The 25,960-nt window shown below is 39.0% G+C and overlaps 1 protein-coding gene across 2 annotated transcripts in view; it reads right to left on the minus strand.

The window, feature by feature from the left end:
- Positions 1–1,187: 1,187 nt before the first annotated feature.
- The window catches only part of NUDT14 (nudix hydrolase 14), a 59,403-nt gene continuing 34,630 nt past the window's right edge, over positions 1,188–25,960 (minus strand). Inside the window, exons 3-5 of one of the 2 annotated variants that reach the window (XM_058862343.1) lie at positions 18,732–18,796; positions 13,739–13,976; positions 1,188–3,253 (exon numbers count right to left, since the gene is read on the minus strand). In XM_058862343.1, coding sequence (XP_058718326.1) covers positions 3,013–3,253; positions 13,739–13,976; positions 18,732–18,796 — 544 coding nt within the window. In that variant the 3' untranslated portion in view covers positions 1,188–3,012. The remainder of the gene's footprint in view (positions 3,254–13,738; positions 13,977–18,731; positions 18,797–25,960) is intronic. The other variant, XM_058862336.1, reaches the window with a different exon arrangement.

Here is a 25,960-nt window from a genome sequence, read left to right on the forward strand (position 1 = left end):
CCCAATAAAAGATGCTGATCTCATGGGGATGGTGGGATGAGATCAGCTCAGTTCTGCAGGCTGGAGCCAGTATTCATTAGCAGCAAATGGGGACCCTGCTTTATGCTCACTGCCCACCCTCCATGGATGTATGTGTGGTGGCATGTCCAAAGGATGCATCTAAAACTCAGATGTGACTGCGAGATTCCATTAGAAGAACTTTCACCCTGCCTGGCTTGGCCAATGCATATTGGATTTGTTCTAATTAGGATCTTTGAAATGAGCCTTGATGAGTGAAGTAACATCTGAATTGTTCTGTTTTTATTTTTATAAATATGAATCATCTACTGTGTTGAAAAAAAAAACAACCCAACAAGGTCAAGCCCTTTGTCCCACATTTTCACATTTTCAAACCTTCATAATTGCTTATAAAATCTCCTACCAAAATTAACATGGAAAAAGTAAGAGGTTGAAGACACATTTATATTAAATATTGCAGATTCAAACTCCAGATCCCCTGCTGCTTTATGCACAGCTTTCAGTATATTGCTGTTTCAGTGGAAAATTCCCAAACTGTGGAAGAAAATGAAAATAATCCTGTGACTGTTTTGTGTGTTTGAGAATTGCACATTGTAGGGATGGTGAGGCAGAGCTCAGGGATGGAGTATAGCATCCCTTGGGGTGTAAAGGCTTCAGAGCCACTGCAGTCCCCAGGAGTTTGTAGGTGTGTGCCCAGTGGACCCCTGGGGAGGAGCAGACTGGGAGGTGGGGACAGCGCTTCTTGTCTGGCTGCCTGAGAAGCACTGAGGGAATGCCCAGCTCATGCCACTGCCCTCTAGCACCTCTATCCATGAGAATCAACTGCCTAAGAACACTCTGAAGCCTCTAGGTTCTGTTGGTGAGGTCACCTGGGAGCAAGCAGAGCACTGATGCCACCCTGCCACCCCTGTGGCTTCCCTCCCCACACCTCCTCCACGCTGTCACATGTCCCCCTCTTCCACGCTGTGACCTCCAGCTCTCACCCCACCCCTGGGAAGCCTCTGCTGCTGCTCTGGTGGCGGTGGCTCCTCGGTGTCACCCTGCATGGCCCCTGCAGACACCTCCTGCAAGTCCCCCCATGCTGGTGAGCTATGGGGAACAGCCTCCTGCTGACCAGCAGCAGGAGCTGGGGTCAGATTTGGCCAGCCTGCCACTGCCCCTGGAGAGTTTTGGTCTGTTAAGAGTCACAGTGCCTTGGAGGGGGAAAAAGATTTTATTTTTCCCAATTTCTACTTTATACAGAAAAAAGGCTTTTGACATGTATGCATACACATTTATTAGTTTTACACTAACCAGATAACAAGCTGCTATGTGACCAGTAATTCTGAATCAAATAGAAACTTTGGTAACTACAGCCTGGAATAAAAGGCATTATTTATTCTATGGACTGTAGTAGTTCATAAAGGCCTCAGCAGCTATCAGGACACACTGTGCTAGACAGAGCAGCAGAAACCCCACCTTGAAACACCTTCCAATGCAAATACATCAGACAGACAGAATTTATTTGCTTCTCACAATAACTCACCCCTTGACTCACTATGGACCAGGCCCAGCTCAACACAGCTGTGTCTTAACTTTCATGAAAAGTCTGACTCCACTGAGAGAGGCTGTTCCTTCTTCAGTGGCTTTCCAAGGACCCTTCCTCCCTATCAGGAGGAGAACCAGCAAGCAGCAATTCTAAAAGCGTTTTTTTTTAAAAAAAACTTTTTTATTTATACACCTATTGAGATATGTAGTGATTTAAAATCAGCCACTGGACCCCATCAGACACCTCTGCTGCATTTATTTCAGCTGTTAAGTTTGCATATTTTCAGTCCTCTTCTGAACACACTTAGCACCTCAGTACTCCTGGAGGCATGTTGATTAAGTCAGTGAATAACATAACCCAGTGCATAATTAAATTGCCAGACTTGATTCTCTTTCATTGATGTTCTTAACAGTTTCACATGACAAACAGTTCACATCCAAACTACACTGATAGAACAAGTGCTATATGTTCTAATTAGACCACTTTATTAAATCAAATTGTGTTCCTCAGTACATCCGTGCGGGTTGCACAGGCTTCCATGTAAACTACACAAATCATGATAAAATCACAATAAAGCACTTCCCATCATTAGATTCCAAGAAGTGTTATCTGAGGGGTAAGTCCCATTCGTCCCATTTGGCTGACAAGGAAATTGAGACCACAGAAAACCTCAGAGAAATCACTTGTGTTAGTTACCTCATAGTCAAATTAAAATAATTTGGCCTCTCTGGTCCTGCTCTAGAGGACAAAGTTTGATCTAATTTATCAAGTATTGCCCATAAAGCAAACAAAGAAGCATGTGTTCCAGCAGAAGCCCCCATCCTTCACCCCTCCATCACCATCACTGCTGCCCAGCATTGTGATGGGAACAAACAGGAGCACATAATCTTACAGCTGCTCCATTGTCACAGTGACACGTTAGCAGGAGGATTTACAGACCTGTTTGCTTATGAAATAAAGGTTTGCAGGTTCAGAAATGCAAACGTCTCCTCTGCACAGGAGCCACACACTGCAGAGAAAGCTGCTCCCTGAATGCTGTGCTGAACTCAGGAACATTGTTAAGGTACCTGTGACTATCAAGGTTTGCTGCTTTCTTCATCAAAAATATCAAAACCAACAATGAATACAATTAACCATGCACAGACATGGTGAGAGGCTCCTGAGGCAGCTGCACTGAGAGCTTGGACAGCTCTTCAAAACAGTGCTGTGAAAAAGGAGAACTGGACACATAACCTTTGCACAAAAATCCACATTTGTCTCTCCAAGTCAAATCCTGGCCCCAGTGATGCCAGTAAGTATTTTACTAATAATGGAAATTTTGTTTAGATTTTAATTTGGATTTTACTTCCAAATTTATTTAAAGAAAGATTTGTCTTGTGAGAAGTTTAGTTGATTGAGGCAGGCAGATTTTCAGCTTTCTGCATGCACAGCACCAGCAGAAAAGCTTTCCTTAAAATCATGGTGCTTTACTTTTTGGGTAGTTTAGGTGCTATGTTGTTGTGGAACCACATGAAGCTGAAGATGACACCCATTGTCTTCGGGAAAGTCTCATCATAAGCAAACTTCATGGATTCTCCTAAAGGTATTTCCACAACTTCAATCAGCTCTCCTTCTTCAGGCTGGCCACCTCCTCCACTGCTTCTCATCTGGTCGTTTACTTCTGCATAAAACAATGTCTGCCTAGAACCCGTCACACCAACTCCAGACCTGGAAAAAAGCAGAGAGGAAACTCTGTTTTACATAGAAGAAAAGCAGCAAGGAGCTAGGAATGGAAACTTGGGTCCTTAGAGTGTGAGACAGAAATTGACTGAGACAGAATTACTGAGAAATCAATTCCAACTTTCACAGAGAAACACCAACAGTTTTGAATGCAGTGCCATATGAAATAGATCCATCTTCAAATATATTCTGGGGGAAAATGTGAATTTGGGAGAAAATGAAAAAAGAAAAAAGATTTTATATTGGTGAACTGTTGTTCTACACACACTGAAGTCAACAGAAGTCCTTTCAGCTGACCTTAGGGAGAGCTGAACTGCAGGATGACTCACAGAGATGCACAAACAACAGGAAGAAGCTCCCCAATGTATCTGTGTGCTGTCGTGCTACATTTGTTTGCTTGTTTTTACACAAATATTTAGATTTTTTACTCTTAAGAGGATTATGTCCATTCACAGCTGGAGTCCTCCACTCATGGACTGGATAGGTAAAGAAGGGAAAGGCAGTCTGAGACTCGCTCTCTATCCTTCCTGAACTTTAGCCTTGACCCAAATGGACCACTGTAAGCACGCACATGTCCAAAGTAATTCAGTCTCCCTGCTAAATTTGCTTCAGTGGATTTAGTTGAGGATATTTTAGATTATGTAGTCTTTCTTCAGCTAGACCGCTTGCTGTGTATTATACTTCTTATTTGTTAATCCTCTATTTCCTTAGGACTATTTAATTTAGGTATTATTAAATGAGGGATAAGTACATAATCCACTCATTTAGTCCTTCCAAGAAAATATTCACATTGTAATCGCTATTTCTTCATTTCACATGATTACAAGCGACTTTTCACATTAAATCTGGATTCAAAGTTCACTGAAACTATGAATGAGGCATTAGGGCAAGATGAAAAATTAGCTTCCATATTATTACCCATACAGAGGATTCTCAGATTTGTAGCAGTGTTATGATCTTAGAGTGTATATCCAGATTTACCCAACCATTAGTCAACTAAATCTTTCAGTTAATCCAGCACACATCACACCCCATAGCAGGAATTAATCATTTGTCTCTCAGTTTTCTGAGAACACTGGCAATTATTTTGTTTGGGGAATTAATAGTGACTATTGAAGTTGGTTTCTAATTGTGGCTATTGAATTTGGTTTCTTACATCAATATAATATACACTTTTTAAAAATACTGAATAGGGAGTGGACCAGTGAATTCTTTTCTTAAAATTGCTTCTGATGCATTCTGTGACTTTGGACAAGATGTGTCACCCCTTCAGTATCATTCCTGTACATCTATGAAAAGAAACTTAACCATCTTTGGCATTTTTGGAAACTCTGAAAGTTGATATTGGACCTCTTTCATTCTGTGCTCATCACTTTATTCCAGTGTTAGGACTGGGGTTTTTGATCCACATTTTAACCAACTGTAAAATCTGCAAGACAAAGAATGCAGTTTGCTGGTCACCACAGGTTCCACAAAAAACACAGGACTGTGTACAATATATTTAATGTCCTGTCAAGCCTGACACCTTCCTCTAGGGTGCCCCACCTGGAGAATGAAAATGATCCTGACCTGAGCATTTCCATGTCCACTTCATATTATATAAAGGTTATATACAAAACCAGCAAATTTATTTAAGAAGTACTTCTATAAGAACATTCTGGCTTGATTATTTACAGCATAATCTCCTTCTGTAGCACCTGTGACCATTTCCTTATGAAATAGTTACAGCTGTGGAAATAATTCCCTTTCCACACATCTTCTCTATAAAGTAAAGAAAACCAATTTCCAAGGTGCTACACTGTAAGACTCGGGTTCTGCCACCACAGCTCAATAGCAGGGGGTGATTTCCATATGGTGTAATTTCTTTGTACTTATTCATATGATACTGTCTTGTTATGAACTAAATATATCAAAAGTAGCTACTACACTTAATATACTTAGAAAGATGAAAGTCCTGGACATCAAGGTCTTTCCTTTGTTATGATGCCCAAAGTTATGGTATTTCTTCACATCTACTGGCATATAATTTAACCACAGAAACAAACAAAAATTTGTAACAATACATATTCAAAGGAGGACATACTCACATGATCATTCTCTCTTACTTGATTATCTAACTGACTCTGGTGCAACTTTCCCATAAGATATTAGATACAAAGTAATAAAAAACCTCCAAATGAGCTAGAAATAAAATTATAGAATGCTGCTATAAATAATTAATACTCATTACATTCTATTCTACTCTTTCCTCACCAAACCAGCAAAACTGACATTTCTAAGCCTACCTAGAATCCCTTCACTATTTAGATGGTGACTTTGCAGACTGTTGTAGGATGTTATTTATAAACACATTCACTGCTTTAATTTGTTGTCTGATCTCCCTCAAGGGAGTTGTCAGTCCCTCCCAATTTGATGATACTAATTTGGGAGGAGTTGTTGACTCCTTCAAGGGTGGAGAGGCCCTGCAGAGAGACCTCAACGAATTAAGAGATGGGCAATCACCAACCATATGGAGTTTAACAAGGGCAAATGCTGGATTCTGTCTTCAACATCCATCCTCACAAGGTGCAGCAGAGGGACAGTCATCTCTTCACTCCTGTGGCCAGCAACAGGACCCAGGGAAACAGCATGAAGCTGTCAGGAGAAGTTTAGATGGACATTAGAAAAAAAGTTCTTTGCCCAGAGGGTGTTTGAGCACTGGAACAGCTCCCCAGGACAGTGGTCACAGGCCCAAACCTGACAGAACTCAAGAAGCCTTTGGACAATGCTCTCAGGCACAGGGTGTGACCCTTGGGGTGTCCTGTGCAGGGTCAGGAGTTGTACTCGATCCTTCTGGGTCCCTTCCAACTCAGTATATTCCATTAATCTCTGATTCTAAAAGACCAGTTCAATGGTTTCAGAAAGAAGTTGAAAGATATAGAAATATACTTTAGTTCTTAAAGGAGGCAAATATTGTACCTTTTTCCAATTGGTATTTCATTCTCTAAATGCTGTGGCTTGCACAGCTACCAGTTGATCATTTTTGCATAGATCCATATGGACTGCCCTTTACTAAATTAAATATTCTCCAGTATTGCTTACTGCTGTCTTTCACGACATTTCCAGACTGCTAATGTATCCTGCTTGTCCTTAGAAAATTGCACCAAAATCAATTCTATTCACATTTTGCCTCTCTCAGTACCTTTGGCTTTTATAGAAATCAGAAGTTAGGTTTGTTGCTTTGAAGCTTTTCTGATTGAAGTAATAAAGTGCTTTTCCATATAACCTTGCAAAACATTTACATTTCATATTTCATACATACATTACAGTGACTTTGGGCACTGGAGAAGAGGAGGAAGAGAGCAGAGAAGGAGAAGGTAGGTCTGACTGGTGAATAGGCTACAGAAAATTCTATGTTTGCAGTGTGCTATCAGGTTTACCTGTCACTAGGGATTTCCTCTACTTTTGCACAATTACTTGCACTTTCTGAGTATGCTGTTTAAGGAATTTTGATGTGCCTTTAATCATCTTTATACTCCTCTTTCCGCTACTGTCTTCTTCTAACCCGCATCTGTGACATATGCTTTTCCTTATCCCAGTATTTCCCATTACAAACAAAACACTTTTGCCATGTTCTGAAATGAGTCACCTATTAACAGATTACAGCTATGTTCATTAGCTTTGCATCTGTGGAAATCACAGGGGTCAGCACACCCGAACTGCAAGTGATGAGTTTCAGCCTGGGAAAGCCACCTTCCTGCTAAAGGTGCCTTCCTGGGACAAGAGAGGCTTGGCTGGGGGGAGGGTGAGCAGGTCTGAACTCAGCACCAGTCCATGCTGAGACTTCAGGTTTTGGTGTCACTCCAGGGTTTAGCACTGTGCTGCCCAAACCTGGCATATCAAGGCTCACACTGACCCAGACCTACTAAGCCTGGCTTGACCTAGCTGACTGTTCTGGCTGTATTCTGATGTGTCTGCACAGGGCTTGACTTATTTGCAACTGTGGGACAAAGGCAAATGGTCTACACAAAACACAGCTCGGTTTTCCTTGCCTTTTTATCGTGAGGATCGGTTTCCTTCAAGGAGTTTATGGTTGTCCCAATTAACAGCAGCTACATGGCTGACAAATACTCCTTGTCAAGTCATTAGGACTTAGGCTCACAAGCCCTGTAATTTCAACAGAGAGATTTTAAACCCCAAAACTCTATTAGCACTAATCTTTCTGCATTGCTTCAGACAGTTAGAAACCTCCATTACCTTTGACAACAGCAAGTCTAGGAATGTAAGCATGTCAAAGTAAGGATACCAAACTTGTATGGTTTTCATCAAAATAGGAACTTCTATATGTTTAACACATCAAAACAAGATTGTGTGCTGCCTTCCCGTATTTCATTTTGAATAAAACACTCAAGGAGTGAGATTAAATCATGCTATGGCTTTTAAAGCCCTGGGCAACACACTTTTAGGCAACGCCACAGCAGAGAAGGAGCTTCTGCAGAATGACTGTGAAGCTCTTCTCAGCTCCTGCCCAGGGGTGGGACTGGCTGGCAGAGGCTGTAATTACAGTATTTCCATCTACTTCCTCCTCAAACACAGGAGGCAGATTGTCACTCCAACCTGGCTTTGAAACACTGCAATAGCAGCTACCAAAAGCCTTTGTTTTAACTCTTCCCTTTTATCAAATGCATGAGGAAATACAGAAGAGCAAGAAATCCAGCTCACAAAATGGGACCTTTCACTTCTTCTAAACTCATGAGCATAAAGATACAGTACATACATTTTTTATCAGAAATGGAAACAGTATCTTATGGCATAAAAAAAAAGGTTTAGTAGTGTCTGAAGCCACAAGTGAGATTGAGTTTGCCAACAGTCAGTGAGTTTTTTCTTCACAATGAGCAGGTACACACGTGTGCATGTCCACACATTACATTGGTAATCAGGGCAAAATTCAAAGCTTCTGTTTCAGATTAGCTTTGCCTTTTTCTCATGTCTGGGTGCTTGCCTATGCCAACTAATTATCTCATTCATAATTATCAAGTTTGTAAATATTATATTTTTAATTTGAAGAAAAAAGAATGTATAAGAATATAAACAGTATTTTATACTCTACTCCTCTGCTGCAACAGGAGGAGCAAATGAATTGACTTATCCTTGTGGAGACTTATTACTTTAGATCAGATTTCTGATAGACAGCAATTAAAAGCTAAATTTCTTGTAATGTGTTAATATTAAAAAAATATAAAATCTATAAAAAAATCAACATTCTTATGAATACAGAAATATATCTTTTTTTTTAATTTTATTTTAATCTTACATAGTTAATGTGCAAATTCCTGAAAGCAATATATTCTTTTATAAGCCATAAGCCATCTGGATGCAGAATTTGGTTATAGAGTGAATACATAACTCATGTTTACAAACAAATGTGACACAAATCTCTGTTACTTATGCTTAAATCAAAATCCATTTAGGCATGCAACATGTAAACTGATGATCAGTGACATGCAGCTCCTATTGTCACTTCTTAGGACCTTTGTACAATTCTGACATTATAAGCGGCAGGTGCAGGGAAAAAAGCATAGAAGTAATTAACATAAAATTATATTACATTATGCCATCACCCAACAGGTGTACTAGCAGGTGATCTTTCTAATTATAATGTACTCCAACATTTTCAGGGCTATTATTCCTTCTACATAAAAACCTGTGAATACAAACCATTTTTGCCTCATTGCACAGAGGCTAAAAGCCATGGCACAGTAATTGGAACATCCAATATTAATTCTCTGAATGCTCTTCTTGTACACTTTGGGAAAAAAATCAAATGTAGGAAGATTAAAGTAAGCACCTATTTTAATATAGTCAGTCCTTTAAACTAATTCATCTGATTTCTTTGCAGTGGGGCTGAGAACCTACAGCTCCTATTGTATTCAGGTCAGAGCCAAGAGTTTTTCACAGCCTCTGGGACAAAATAAACATGTAATGAAGGGAAAAGGAAGTTGAACCAGAAGCTCTGATTCAACTCTACCCAGATGTTCTGAGGTGTTATTGAAGTCCAATTAATTTTATAAATATTCTTCGAGACAACCAACATTTTCAAGAACCAGAATACTTTGCAATAGCAACAATAACATCAGTGACAACAAAAACTACAACAACTTATTTCCCCTGTCTTGTAAGGAAACAAGTCTCAAGGCAGATAGCTGGAAGTACTTCAACCTAGGAAACTGACTCACAGCTGAATTTCAGCACATGGGGTTCAATCAGAAAACTGCTGGGATACCATGACAGATAGAAAAATTGTTATATGTGGTTTATGAGTAAGTCCATGGTATGACGTTCACTTACAAACTTCTGCATTTGTGAAAAAAAACCCTAAACATTATGGGAAGCTCACAGATTTCTTTTAGAGCTTTTAAAAATTAAATTTAACTGCAACCTTCAACCTTCATTAATCCTCAGTTTATAATTATATGACCACAAGATTAGCTTAATTTTGTTATTTTATTATTGAACCAGGTAATTCCTTTACACCCTTGACATCAACCACCTATGTGATTTTTGACTGGTGTCAAACATACAACTGACAAGAACTCAAGACACCAGCAGCCACCAAAACTCCCTGAAAGTCTCCAAAAGTGAATTAGCTGCTGCCATAATTTAAACCAACCTTTCTGCAATACCAAAATGAAGTTACTGAATACCATGCACAAAAGCAGAAATTTGTGCAGCGATGATACTAAACTCACCACACAGGCTGCAAACAATACAGATTCTTTTCAGAATGATTCCTCCTCTGTCTACACAGCAACATGAACCATCTGCATTTCAGTTCACCTCCTGTCTGGCATTTTTCTATAATAGGAACAGATATTTCTGATTTTTGAAGTGTGATTCCTCTGTCCTCCTCCAGTCAAGTTCCTCTAAATATGTTTGTGTTTCTCATTATCTGCCCCCAACCCAGCCTCCTTCACTCACCCACACCATACTGTCCTCCTGCTGCTGGAACAATTTGTTCAAGACTCTTACTCAAATGGTGCAAATTCCCCAACTCCTGGCTTCTTTCCTGATTCCTCATTGACTCCACAGCTCTTCTGTGGATCATTCAAGGTAATTAATGCCTGAGATCTGCTTAATTCTGACTTCTGTGTGCTGAGTATTAAGTCACTGGAGCTTTGACAGAGCTTAATAAGGGGACCTAGTGGGTTACCTGTATGTGTATGAAGAACCTGTGGCAGTACTGGGATCACACTTTCCAGGTTAGCTGAGAAGCACTAAAAAAAAAAAATAAAAAATCCCCCCAAACCACTGCTACAGGCCCTGATAATAATTCAGGAAAATCCCTGCTATCTTCAGATTACCTCCAACCTATACAGTTCCCAATGCTTGATAACAGAGCAAAGTTGAATACAGTCTAAGTACTTTCCTCATTTCCTTATAGAGAATTCTTCACCACAGTGAATGTACTTTCCCCAGGTCCATTTAGTTCTCAGCATATGATTTTTCTCTGCATTGTTTCTTCATCTCTTCTTCCTCTTTTTCCACTCAAGGTTTTCATTTTCAATTTTTCTCCATAGTCTAATTTCTCCCTATGGATTGTCCATGCTCCATCTTTCTTAATCCATTAGGCATACAACTGTGCTGACCTCCCTAGCCAAAACCATTTCTCCCTTTACATTTGATGTGTCTTTGGCTTTTCACGCCCTTCTGTCAGGTCTAACTCAACTCCTGCTTTTATTCCAGGCATGCAATTTCCTTCTCATGACCATGATTCCAGAAAGGGGTGTCATTAGGAATACAACTCCCTGCTTTCAAAGATCAAAGGCTGTGATGGCACAGAATACAGACAGGAGGTGAATGACAATGCAGAATCATGGAATATTCTGATTTGGAAGGGACCCACAAGTATCATCAGGTTCAGCTCCTAGTTTTGAGATAGGAGAGGCATTGTGGAAGATAAATTATATCAATAATGTAATGCCTCTGCCAAAAAGGCAAACAACGAGCTTCAGTGTATAAAGAATGATCTGTGAGATTAGGGGAGATAATGCTTCCACTCTGTCCAGGAAAGCCCCCACTAAAGTACTGTGCTTCACTTTGGACACTAAATGCTTAAGAAATATGCAGACCAGATGGAGAGAAGGCAGAGGACAGCAGAAGGAATGATCAGATATCTAGAAAACATGATCTGAAGAGAAAGACTAAATCAACTAAAATAGTTTTGCACAGGCAAAAATAAAATAAAGGGAACATGTTTTAACAAATAGATGGAAGGTGCAGAAATACTTCATGTCCACTGGGGACAGAGTAGTAAATGTCAGTCTTGAAGTAAACAAAGGGAAATTTAGGCAAGACATGTGGGAAAAGTTGCTTGTGGTAGAGACAGATAAGATACTTGAGACAGAATACCAAAACCCTCCAGGAGAGGCCATGGAATGATCAGGTTTGAGAGAAAGCACAGACGAGCATTTATCACAACTGCTGCCAGTCCAGCTGAGGCTGATCTTTGAGGAGGAGCCATCTAGAGAGAGCCCTCCAAAACTCTGATCTGAGGCACTGGATCAATAAATGATGCATAACAACTATTACACAGATTGCTGGGATGGGAGCTAAGAGTACAAGTGTAGGATGCATTACAATTGTAATGGCATGCATATGCATTAATGCAATGCTTTATGCCTGTGCTTTGTATTGACAGTCTCAGCATGAACCAGCAGCATAAACCACTTGGAAAAACCTGCTACACTTGGAAAAAGCCCAGGAATTCTTATATGTAGTATAGGCATTACAGAAAAATGCTCTGTCTTACAAGAGACCATAAATGAACTGATTACTTCCTGTCTTTGCATCAAATCGTCAAGGATCAGAAAGATATGCCAACCCTTGGCTGGAGGAAAACAGGGCACTCCTAATAGGAATAGCAAAACATTTAAAATAAAATCCTAACAATAGATCATGGGACATCAAACAAAAAAACCTGTAAAATATCATCTTTCAGGCTTCAACCTTTCATATTAATTTAAAAATATAAAAATTTTACAGGCCCTTCTGACTTCAGCATGGATCTCCATGGGCAGAAAGCTGTGTCCACATGGACAATGGAGGATTATGAGCTCTTTGCAAGGGTCTCAACAAAGAAAACCCCAATTGTATAAACTCTTCACAAGTCAGTGTAATCAAAAAAATTAAAAAGCAACTGAATGAACAACCACCTGTAACATACAAAGACATTTATCAACACCAAAACACAGAGAGTTTTAGGCAGATATAAACCATTAATATTGAGTCAAACTTCTACACTAAATCCACAGCCTTCTACCAGTATTGTATTCTACTTTTCCTCTTTTGCATTTGTATGGACATACATACATACATATACATATGTATATATCTGCATGCAGCAGCCTGTCAGTGTCACCCAACCTATGAAATTCTATAGACAGCTCTTGCTCATAAATCTGGAAGACACTTTTTCTTTCAGTAGAACAAACCCTTAATCTGGTTTCAATGAGTTGTAAAAGACAGCTCCTGTGATTCACCCCCTCCCCTCAACAGAAGCACTGCCTGTTAATCCAGCAGGAAATAACATTTGCCAGGATTGACAGCTGTGGATTTGTATTCAATTCCCAAATTAAAAACCAATGACAGTGCCTAGTTCAATGGAGATGTCAAGTAAAATAAAGAAAGTAAAAAACCTGCTGCTTTCTCTGTAAAATACAAACATACATACATTTTGGATAACAATACTAAAAGCTGGGAATGAGATATAATAGGATTAAAGCTGTATGCAAAGTTTCTCTTGATGGTTTCTTTTCACCAACAACTCACATTTTGTATTTTTCCACTTACATATTAATTTTTCCCTTTACTCCTAATAAATGTTTTCAAACATGTTAAAAACTATCTCAAAAACTATTTGAAACCCTGCAAAAATACAATGTAATAATTTTCACAGTCAAATCAGAAAAATCTTTGTACATAACATTCATTATTGTCCAATTTAAAGAAGCTTTAATTACAGACCAAATATTATGAAGAGATCTAATGCCACAAGTTCTCATGCTTCTGCAAAATCATGTTAAAGGTTAATCACAGAGCATCCTGGGCAGTTTCTATTGTTAATCTGAATAATAAGAATCAGAGATGCAAAACATTCAGTATAGTAAAGATGGGCTGTTTTCTAGTGCTGTTACAAACTGCTCTGAAGAGCCCAATGCAACTTTTCTCTGTTCTAATAGTCTTTGGAATAAGTCACAATACTATGACTCTTCCTGGGAATTCAATCCCATAATTATCATATTGATTACATATTTCTAATTCCTTACATTTCTGTAAATACTCCTCTCACTTGCTAAAAATCACACCTTTCTTGTACCTTCAGATGCCCACGTTCCTCCAACACACTGCTGAAACAAGGCAAGAGGGAACAACCAGGCCACTTCAGCAATCTGTGAAACAACGAAATGCAAAGTGTTGTAACTCACTGCTATTTACCTGTAAGAAGTGATCCTCCTGAGGTCTGCAGTGGAAACACGATAGCCACACTCTTCCAAGACTTCCTCACAAGCAATTTCTTCTAAAGAAAGGCCTGGCTTGTCCACAATGCCAGCACAGAGCTCATAGGTCACTCCAACCACAGCAGGTAAGGGATTCTCCAGGGAAGGGAAGCTCTCCTTGTTCTGATTCTGGAAGACTTCGGGATGATGCCTTTCTACTTCACACATGTAAACAGCTTAAAAAAACCCCAAACGACAAAAGCAAAAGAAACAAGGGGCAGTATGTTAGTCTCTTCATATTAAATATAAAAGAGGGTGAAAGACAAATTTTGCCTGGAAATTAACCATGAGAGTACTTGAGAGTAACAAGGAATTCAGCTGTGTTATCTGTTAAAATAATGACACACAAAACTGGAATTTTAAAGAGCAAAGGTTCTCTTGCCATGTCCGTGAAATTATTCTTTAAACCCTTATTTGTACTTACATCATCTGAAATGAATTCATGTGCACCTTGAAATAAATAAAAATTGGAAAAGAAAGCTAGTTCATCAAGAAATCTAAGTGCCAGAAGTACCATACAGCTTCCATTTGTTGGGCAATGCGGATATTGGGATTTAATTTAAACTATGCAGTTATCTTGCAGGAAAGTTGGGTTGCACATAAAGTACCATGTGCACAATGATGAGTCTTTCAGCCTGTCAACTCAGCTGTTATTTAGAAAGGGTATGAAAAGCATGTATGTTTGTTTGAAAAAAAAAATCCTCTTTTGAACATACAGTTCCTTGCACAGATTCCTGTGTGGAGTCTGAAAAAGACTTCTTGAACTAATCTACAAACAGCTGCCACTGTAATGTGCTCCTAAAGAAAGTGCAAATGTCAGATTTTAGTCCTTATTTAAGCAAAATCTCTCACTGATGTCAACAGAAATTTTGCCTGAGTGAGAAGGACTCAGGCAAATTTTGCAGGACTGGATGTCAACACACAAAGAATCCCTACTGACAGACAACTCCAGATCACTGTAACTTTAATATACAGGCACAATTCCACCTGGTTTTTCCTAGAAATTTCCTTATGTCTATTCCTTTGTCCAAAAGAGTGTTATAAACCACCATGAATAAAAGTATTTTAAACTTTGAATCAATTTTTTATTCCATTAAAATATTTTACATGCATATTTCACATACACATAACACAGTTTTCAAATCAGTTTCTCTTTTATTTCCCATTCTAAATCTTGCAGAATTGATATATAAGAACTCAGGTTTAACAGACAACTTTTTGTCCTTCCAGGTACTGTAGCTTGGTGTTTCTTAAAAAAATGTCTCTAGAGAAATGTTGCTTTACAGTGAAGTACCACAGTGGCTTCTTCAGCACTTGGTCTCTGAGGCAGAGTCTACACCCCAGAAATTTGTGCCTGAGCTCTTTCTGCAGTGCTCATTTTCACACCTCAGAAGTGTAGAATAGCAAGATCTGCACTTGAAAGGGAGATGTCCAGATCAGTCCAATATCCAAAATCTAATCTTTCCCCGGAAGTTAAAACTTTCAAAGCTGCTGGTTTTAGGTATATCCAGGTCTTTGAGATTCAAACAGATATGGATCGGAGTTTCCATTTCTTACTTGAGAGACATGACTTAGAGCTCAGTTTTCTTTTTAAAGCACAGCATGAAGCCAGAAAAAAAAAAAATATTCCCTGCCAGCTCTAAGGGACAGCTCCTTGAAGGGTGTCTATTGTCATTATTCCAAAAACTTCTAAAAGCTAGGGAAATTATCATAAATGACAACCACATCCAAGATTTCTCTGAGACAAGCCAAATCCTCTGAAAGTTTTATTTCGTTTTTAGTACTGACATACCCATATCAGATAATTTAAAAAGGAACAACACATGCATCCCATTAAAGGCTTTGGGCACTAAAACAGGATGCAGGTAAGAGTGTGGGGTACAGAAATATGAAACTGTGACTTAGGAGTGTTAAAAGTCTTCTGTCCCTGAAACCTATCCTGTCATTCCATCAGGCACCTGCCATTCTCCTTCTTCCTCAGCACAACTGGGCTCCATGTAGATCAAAACCTACATTCCCAGAAGGACCTAATCCAGCAGTCCTCTTCAGAGCAGAGTCCTGTGATATGCCCACACTTCAAGCCCAGGAAAAAGTTTTTCTCTGTAGATAAGGAAGGAGTACCAGCCACTTCTGTAAGAACCCAAATATTAAAGCATTCACCAAGGAGTCTGATTATGAATTTAATATCACCTGGCTTGCAAAAGTTCAAACTAAATTTATCTCTCACAGATATGCAAAGCCTAGAAAGCCAAGCTGCCTGCTAATATCAAGGAAAAGAGAATCTTTCATAACTCTCTTGAAGGTGCAAAACTGACTGCACAAATGATGCACTGGGTGATAAAGGACTGGATGGAAAAGCAGTATGTGACCTACTGGCTAAGGCACACTCTTCAGAGGGAAATGTGACCCTCCTCTTCCTCACCACAGGTGGTCATCTTATTGCAAATCCACAAAGAGTTTGGAAAGCAGAAACCAGAAGCCTCAGCACAGTCACCCACAGTCACCCACCCACTTGTCCCATGTCCACTGTTCCCTTGTCTTCTGATGCTTCCTTGGCCAGGAACTGCCACTGCATCATTGCTGGGCAGTCTCCTCCATCACCAGATGGACACGGCCATGAGCGGCAGCACGGCGAGAATCAACCTGTGCCAGGGGAACTTCTGGTTGCACATCAGGAAGAATGACAACAAAAGGGCTGTCAGGCTTTGAAAAACGCTTCCCAAGGAAGTGATGGAATCCACATCTAGACTAATTACCCTGGAGCCACTCAGCTGTAAGAAAGTTTCCACTCAGAGTGGAAACCCCAGTAGAATTGATGTTCTCACCTTCCTTTCTGTAACATGGGACAAAGGATAGATGGTTCAACCAAATGGAGCAAATAAGATCACTGCTGTTATTAAAAGCAGCCTTTGTAGGTGACACACATAGGGACTTGTTTGCTATCACAAAACAAAAGAAAACAACAGTAGGGACTAAGGAGCCAGTGGGGTTTGGCTGTCTGGGAAGGTGCTGGCTCCTCTCTAAACTTCTGACTGCACTTGTGTTTTGTACTTCCTGAAACGGAACATGGCTTATGATTCAAATAGTTGATAATGTTTATTTTAAGTCAGTAGAAAAACAAACATCACAATCCATTGAAAGGTCATTATACTCAGAGTGAATAAACCAGAGTACATGTTCATAGGTCCCAACCCTAGCAACCTATAATTTTATTATATTTGAAAATGTGTGGTCAATTGCCTACCAAAATAAGCGTTGACCAATACCTTTGCAAATTAGTCATGGGTGAGGAACATACGCAGAGATACGTGTTTATCTTTCTGCTCTCTGCTCCTCCCAAATGTGTGATTTCATGACCATTCAAGATGACCTAAGTCCAGAGCACTGTCTTTGCATCACTGGTTGTGTGCTTCTGCCACTCTCAAGTCACCATGAACCCCTTCAGCTCCCTGATCTTCAAAACCTCCTGGCTGCAGCCATTCTGCTGTGGCTGCATAAGGGCTGCTGCTGTCAAACAGAATGGGGTGGGAATGTAGGGCAGGGAGGGATGAGTGCCTTTACAAGCAGCACAGACATCACTGGGAAAGGCTGCTCCTGCCAGCACAGCCCAAGGAAAGGCGAGCACACATGGCACCAGCACAGGGGACGTGCCTGGAGAGCGAGCGGCAGCTGTTCACTCACAGCAACAAGTGATCGCCTTCCTGGTGGGACCCTGGTAGGGTCTGGCAATGAGAAAAGCCTCAGCCTTTGTCTTTGCTTTGAACAGGCACCAGGGCAGACAATAACCATGGAATGGAGATATAATTACAAATATAGGGATGTGAATAATGGCAGGGCATGGTTGTGAGCACTGAACTGCTCTGGGGTGTCTGACTGACTGACTACTGTGCCTAAGGCCAGGTGTCTGAGCAGCTCCAGCCTCTGGAATGGTTTAACTCCAGTCATTTGAGGCTGATTTGACACTTTCATGGAGATAATGCAATGAATGTGTTGCTTCTCAGCATATATATATATATTTGCATGTACACATATGAAAGCTTCTCCCTAAGATTGCCTCAAAGAGAGCAAAAGCTATAGGAGCCATTCATTCACCGGCAAATAAAACACAGTGGATTAGTGATGAACAAATAACCAAACACTTTATACAAGTCAATTAGCACTTGTTGAGAGGGATGCACTGTCAGTGTAACACTGCTGCACAGCACTGGAGAGGCTGTGATCACTCTCAGGAAGAAAGGGCAGTGTGACACTACCCCAGAAAGTTTTCTATAAAGTCTACCATGAGCAGTCTTGAAGCGGTCTCTTAGCAACAGTCAGTGAAATACCTTATCATTTCTTTCAATTAACATGCAGCGAATACACAGTTTGTTTTTAACTTCCAGAAAGTAAATAGTGCTTTGAGTTAAAATAACTGATATAAAAACTCAGAAAAAAAAATGTATATTAACCTAAATTCATAATAACTGGTAAAATTAAGCTGTCCACATACTGATGAAAAAGCATACAGTTCTGAATCTTCCTCATTTTAAATTCCAACTATACAATGCACAATAAGACAGTACAAATAGAAAGAATATTTAAGACAAAATAAAAAGGAAAATACTGTGCTTCTGTACAAGTAGGTCAAGAAGGAACTTCCAATTAAAGCAATTTCTTGCACTATCATTGTATTGCTGTTTGTAATTTCATCCAAAAGAGGACAATAACCAGCCCAAAAGCAGAATCTAAGACTACCGCGATAATTCATTTCATCTGTAATGGAAATTTCCCTGGTTAGAAATTCTGACTGACTGAAAAGGATGGGCTATCATACAAAGAAACAGAATATAGAACAAAGATTTTATCACCACAGATGCACCAACTTTTAACTGCTAAACCCTTAAAAGCTTGCTTCACTAGAGAGCAAAAGTAAATCTAAAAAAGAGGATTACCTGGGCGGAACTGCTTCACCACAACAAAGCACTGCCGAGAAGTATTAAAGATCAGGATTGACACACTGAGGAGGGAGATAAAAAAACCAAAAGATCAATGCTTTATGAAGAATTAATGCAGAACTATTAAACTTACATCTTGTGAATTTAATTTAAACTACATAAATACAAGTAAGATTATTACTAAAGCTGCAACACAACAAGGTCTTTGTCCAAAATCCATCCAGAGGGATAGATAATAGGTCATGTTCACAAAGCCCTTTTTGCTCAAAATTAGGTCCCTTTTGTCTCCTGGCATGCAAAATAAGCACCAACCCATTCCTTCTTCCCAACAGGAACACCACCACCACTCTCTCTTCCAGTCTAAGAACACTGGTACTAGAAAGCAAAAAATCCTTACAAATAAAAACATTTTTTCCCCTTATATCAGTCTCAAATTAGGATAGTCTAAACTGCAGGCACAGTCTAGTCTCATTCAGAGCCACTGACTTCTGTATAAGCACAGAGCATCTCCTATCTGTAGCTACTTGCTGAGCTCAGGTTTCAAAACAGACACCATCCAAGTGCAATTTTGTACTAATTTAAACCAGTAGTTTCAACTGCTACATTCAGTGGTTCTCTGGCTGCTTGCAGTACGTGTCATGGGCACACCTGATGGGCTGAGTATTTGGACATGCTCTGGATGTGCAGAGTACTGATGCTCTCTGCTTGCCTAGTGCACTCTCAGGTTTTACTAGTTTAAGAAAATGCAGACAAAAGTTTTTCTCCTTAGTTGGTAGCTGATTGCCACCTGAAAAAACAAGTGTGTATTTTGCTCATTACCACAGCAGCATTCTCTCATTTGTTCTGCCTCACTGTATGCAATCGAGACGTTAATTCATTATTCTATGAATTCTACAATAGATTAGACTCACAATGGCATATTTGCAGGGTTGAGTCAAACTTTCAACTTTCCCTTTAAAAGAGCTGTATATTTATATTCACTATTTGATTTAATAATGAAGTCTTAAGCTGCCAAAGAAAATGCTATCTGATGATTATTAAAAATAATGTTAATGTTTATTATAATAATATATAAAAACCAAAACAGAAGGGAGAAGTCCAGATGTTAGTATTTATATTCATGCTTGCTATTCTCAAAGACTTGCATATTGATGGCTTCCTGCCCCGGGAGATGCCATTTCCAGGCAATTTTAAAGCACAGGTTTTAGCCTTCAGAGAGGCCAGAGGAGAACATTCACTCTGTTTACTGGCACTAGGGTTCTTTCTGGAATATCTGGGAGTTTGTGTAGATTGCTGGAAGAAATGAAGTTAAACCACAGACCATAATACTTTTAAGGTTACTTAAATATTATTCTTTTATCCTTTGATTTTTCTTTCTTTTCATGACTGTTCCTCTCCCCAAAGCAGTACTGTCTGAGGGCAGACACTGCTCTAAATAAAAGGGGAAAAGGAATTACTGCTACTGAACCTTTGTTGTTTTGTCCACGGGCACTGCCTGAAACTGGAGAGAGCAGCAGCCTAAAGCTGCTGATGAAGAGTGGAAGTTTCCTGAAGCAGATGGCTGCCCTTTACCTTTCTTTACATCCACCACCCCAGGCCCAATCTTCCCTTTGGCTTGCCTTCTTCAGCACGTCTCATTAAATAACTCATACCAACTCATTAAAAATGGCTCAGCTATTAGACATTATTTTTTCCTAGGAGTCAATCACTTGAGATTTTTATGGAACAGATGGGAAAATTAAAAACAATCTGTCAGAATTAAGGAACAAGATCAAATTAGCTGGAAAGGAGTAGCAGCAAGTTATTACAATTGTCTGCTTCTCACACCATCTTGAGATGAGAGGGTACAGAAATGGCACAAATCTGTAGAACTTTCTATTTAATTACTTCTAATTTTCTGAGAGACTGACAAACAATTTTGAACAGAAATTTACATTTTTTAACAAACCACAACACACGAGTTCTAATATTTCCTGTCAGAGTTGGAGAGTCATGGAAGAAAAGTTCTGAATGATACCTTCTTAGGAGGGGGGTAACACTGGGAATGCCATTTGCTGTTTCTTTGCTCACAAGAAAGAACATAACATGAAATATTTCCAAAGGTCACCAGGTCTGTAACTTCTGAAAACCCACTGAAGGCTGCATGCAGGACAGTTATTTGAGTATTATACAAAGTTAGAGCAAGACAGTTCAACTGAGCTAAGTGGAGGAGCATCATTCCCATTTTCAATGGGTTTCCATATAAAGATCCAAAATATGGGTTCAGATGATTGGTCTGGCCTATAAGGAAAATATTTATCTTCTGCAGTTTTAAACTGTCATACAAAGAATTCACTAAAAAATTAATTTGAGATTGCTATTTTTACAGATGATACAGGCTACCAAAAAGAACTACTACAAATCCATTAGTAGGTCCCAAAATCTTTCATACCATGGGGTATTACAGAGGTATTTGATCTATAAAGGCAATTAAATTACCTTCAAAATATTACAGCCAGACCTATTTTAGGGTATTATATACAGTTTTTAAATGAGGAGTAAAAAAAATTTAAATAAATAAATAAAAGAATCAATTCCAAGCCACATTCCCTACAAGAAGGCAGTAATACTATACAATAATTTAATCTACAATGGATATCAAAGGTTCTAATGTAGCAACAGGCTTGATGTCTAAGAGGAGCACAAGACCACTTTTCAATTTTATTTTACAAAAACAAACAATACCCAGATATAAAAGCATCACAACAAATCCCAAGCTTCCACCCATGCCTTAAAACAAGCTGTGACACCTTTGCACTAAGGAAACAATGTCTCAGCTTAGACCTGCTAATCTTTACACTTTGTGTGGCAGATTACTTTTATCATATTCCAGAGGTGTGGATCTCTGCTGGCTATTCCTCCAGCAGCTGACCCTGAGGGAAATCAGCGGTGTAAAAGAAGAGGTCAGGAATGCAAACACCACTGACCAGTGAAGGAGACTTGGCTCCTCCACACCACATCTGTTGGTGGCTGCATTAGGGACAGAAAAAGAACTTACTAAGAGATGGCAGGGTGTATATAGTGTCTTCCAGGGCTGGTGAAGACCACAGACCTATTTAGCCTTCAGCTCAACCTCGTCCTCAACTTCCCACTGCAGTAGCTCCCACTCACTTTAGACATAAAATAAATCACTAATTACAGTAGTTTTCCCCAAAGAAAGCATGCATGTAAACAGATTACTGTGAATGACATTGTTCCTTCTATAAATATGGGAGCAATTATAGTAGCTTTAAAGTATTTTAAGAAGGATATGTACCTAAAATATCACATACAAAGAGCATTTAACCTGTACTTGAGCTGTTACTATACTCAAGTTTGCAGCTGAAGTATGTCTGGTCATGACACCTAACATGATGTTTTCTGAAATGGATTCCAACTATTCAGCCAAGGCTCTCATGTAGCATTTAACCATTAAAACTTAAAAAAAACCCTGAGTAAAACAGGTATTAGGATTCTCTGAAGGATATTTGACTTCCCTAAACTAAGTCAATGTGCAGAAATCAGACAGCTGACCCAAGGACACTGCAACATAAGAGTGCAGAACCTTAATTCCTCCTCCACCTTTAACACTCTTATGAAAAGAGAAAATACCCACCTGAATACAACCTTCACAGCTGAAAACACCTCTGAGAATAGTTTAGAAAATTACTCCATTGTGTGCCATAGAAAACTACTTCCACATCTTTCCTTCCCCCAACATAGTACAGCTCTGTACTTACTGAAATCACAGTAACTGATGCTTTGTGATATTCCAGCTCAGCAGACATTTAGCTAGAAATACTACAGCTTTACACTCTCAAACCTGAGAAAGGAAGGTGGTGTTTCATGGAGCAATGCAAGACACAGCATTTGACCACAGCAGCTCTGAGGTAGGGGACAGATGAAAACTGACATCCTGTTAAAATGTGCACACACACATATGGACCATGCAAAGATAATTCTTTTGAAATACATCCCAGCATCTGAGATCAGCAAATGAACTTTACCACTTAAACGTGTACTTCTAGGGCTATAGTTAATCCTCATGCAACTGCTGACACTTACTAATTGCTTTTCATGAGACAACCTTTCAAAATCCTTTAATAAATAAAGATTGATGCAGTCATTCTTTATTCTTAGATGTGGCCTTAATGCTGACTTTACAAATGTGGATTTGTAAAGTTGTAAAAATTAAAAATAATTTTAGAAAATCTCCACAGTATAGCAATAGCAAAGACAAGGACAAGACTCCTGTACTTCTGTCAGTGAGCTAAGACCTTCAAGTCTGGAGATGAGAACTTTTAATGACAATCTTCTACTAAAAACTAAAATACTAATATATTAGGTAAATGTTGAGGTAACACAGGCAAAGAAATTGACCTTTCTTAAATCCTTTGTAAGAGCAACTCAGGAGCTGCGTGTGTCAAGCATGGGTATGTGTATGAGACACACAAATTGTGATCAGAAATGAATAGTGGAAGGTAAAGCACCTAAAAAACCCCTGACATTAACATTGGAAACCAGGACTTCTCAGCTATTAACCTCAGCCACTTTCACCTACTTTTAAAGGTTAAAAAGTATCTCAAAATTAGTTTAAAGCCTGTAAGTGCTGCCTACAAACAACAATCTCAGCTCCATGGGGGAGACTTTAGGAACTAATGATGTATGATTTCTCAAAAGCCACAACAAACCAACCAAACCAAACTACCAAAACCCTTCCAATACTATTAATACAGCGCCTGCAGTATTTCAGTTACCATTCTCAAAGAAGACAAAGAAAAAGGAATGGCAGATTCCAAAAGGAGACACAAAAACAACATGCAGGAATAAAAGCAAGTAAGTGATTTAATCAGCCCCCTTGACTCTCAACAGATATTTGGTTTTAAAAATCTCTTTGATACAATCAGAAGAAAATAATCAAATGTAGTGTGCAACCACAGAAGTATTTAGAGATGCATTCATCTCTGTTGGAGAGCATGTGAATATAAAACATACATTTCATATTTTTGCCCACATAGCTCATAAAGGAGAAAATGTCAAGATTTACAAATCATACTAGATGAAAAGTTAGTAAGAAATAAATAAATAATTTAGAAGTCCCATAATTGTTTTAGCTTTAAAGTATAAATTTGTTTTTCTTCTTGAACTTCTATGAATTTGGCTTTCTTTGGTCATAGAGGGATGACAAATTGATTATTCATAGTTTTCCATGTTAAGCCTATCATTCCATCTAGTCTTTTTAATATACTGTGTTTGAGAAACATCCCAGATCACAAATAAAGTAGGTTCATAAAATGCTGAGGGGGTTGAATGGACCTTAAAGATCCTCTACTCCCAACCCCCTTTGCCATGGGCATGGACCCCTCCCACCAGACCAGATTGTTCAAGGCGTCCAACCTGGCTTTAAACACTTCCAGGGCTGGGGAAACCTGTTCCAGTGGCTCATTACCCTCACAGTAAAAAATTTCTTCCTAATATGTAACCTAAATTTCCCCTCTTTGAATCTGTACCTACTACTCCTTGTCCTGTCACTACAGCTCCTGATGGAGAATCTCCCTCTGGCTTCTTTGTGGGCCCCCTTCAAATCCTGCAAGCGGCTGTGAGGTCTCCACACAACCACATTCACATTTCTGGGCGTGTCCTCTCCTTGTTTGAATCTAAAATGATTGTGCCTTCAATTTGAAAGTGATAATCAAAAACCACCTAAACTCGTTGGAGACCCAACACTCAAAAGCAATTCTTTGGGAGAAGTCAACTTTCAGCACAGCCTACTTCATCTTATTTCAACATCATTTTTGATGTCCATAAGAAAAAATTGTATGTAGCCCCTGTGCCACTTCTGTATTCAAATGAACCATCCATTTCACAACTGGACACATCCTGAAAACCTCTAATACGGTGTCTAAAGCACTGTCTTCTTCCTTTTATCAGCACAGCACCCAGTACCCTCAGTCAGAGGAAACAGCCCCTTCATTTTCAGAACAGAGATGTAATAAAGCTGTACCCTTTGATTACTCTCCAGTGCAATTCCTTTAGTTTCCCAGAGCTTTCACTATAATGCAGATAGTCCTGAGATTAAATGTGTGTGCTTGCACAATCTTCACTGGTTCATTTAAGTCTTCTTTCAAAGCATTTTGCATCTTTCAAAGGCCAACACGAATCCAATTGGCTGCTTAAAATGTGGCCTATTTTGTCAAGCTATAAGCTCTTGACAAAAACATTCACCCTTTCATACTAATCACAGATAAAGTGGATTTGGCAATAGATAATTAGAGACATCTAAAAGACTTCTGTATTCTGATGAAATTTGAATGCTTTCCCTGACACAATGTAAATATTTAATACTAAATAAGCTCAGAATAAAGTGGTGAGCCACGTATGCTTAAGAAAATAAATGTTACTTTAGAGAAAATCAAAAGCAAGATTGGTTTCAGTAAACTGAACTGCAGCAGGAAGTTGTTCATGACACCATAAAGCAGGAAGCATATGTTTGGTTAATCATCAGACCAGCACAAAAATGAACTAAGAAGCGGTAACAAACCCATATAAATGCACTTTTAAAACACAATTTTTATCTACTTGTAAAGTGGCAATTTGTATTGCCAGCCAGAGAATATGATTAGGACAACTTCATTGGAATAAACAATTCTCTCAGCAACTTATTTTCATACAACAAACAAACAAATGAAAAAAATTAAAAAGAAAATTCAACTGCAAAATAAATGAGACATCAAAGCATGCTGCTCTCAATAACATTCTTTAAGTGTCATATCTTGGCCAGTATCCCAGGATACCCTTAGAAATGACACATTACATCTCAATGGGATTCTTTCAACAAAATATTTTCATAAATAAATTCAGGTTTTATGCTAACTTATTTGATTAAATACAGCTTTATGGGAATTATGTGCAACAGATGTCAGAGCCTGATGGGCTTTTCTTCCAATTCCTAATTATTTGTGAAACTTCCATTTATAAATGCTATCACATGTAAGACCAATAAATAATCCACCTAAAAAGCCTAAATATGGCTCAAACCCATTCAGAAATGGCAAAAGTGAAAGATTTAAAACACCATCAGGTTTCAAATACAGCTCACAAAATAAAAAAGTTCAAGTGTTCTGCACTGAGGTAAGGGAAACCAGAGACTTTGTTTATTACCTACCAAAATCCAAGTATGGTGTGCATAACACAACCTTTTAGTTATA

This window comes from Poecile atricapillus, chromosome 1, assembly GCF_030490865.1.
Source record: "Poecile atricapillus isolate bPoeAtr1 chromosome 1, bPoeAtr1.hap1, whole genome shotgun sequence".
Lineage (NCBI taxonomy): Eukaryota > Metazoa > Chordata > Aves > Passeriformes > Paridae > Poecile > Poecile atricapillus.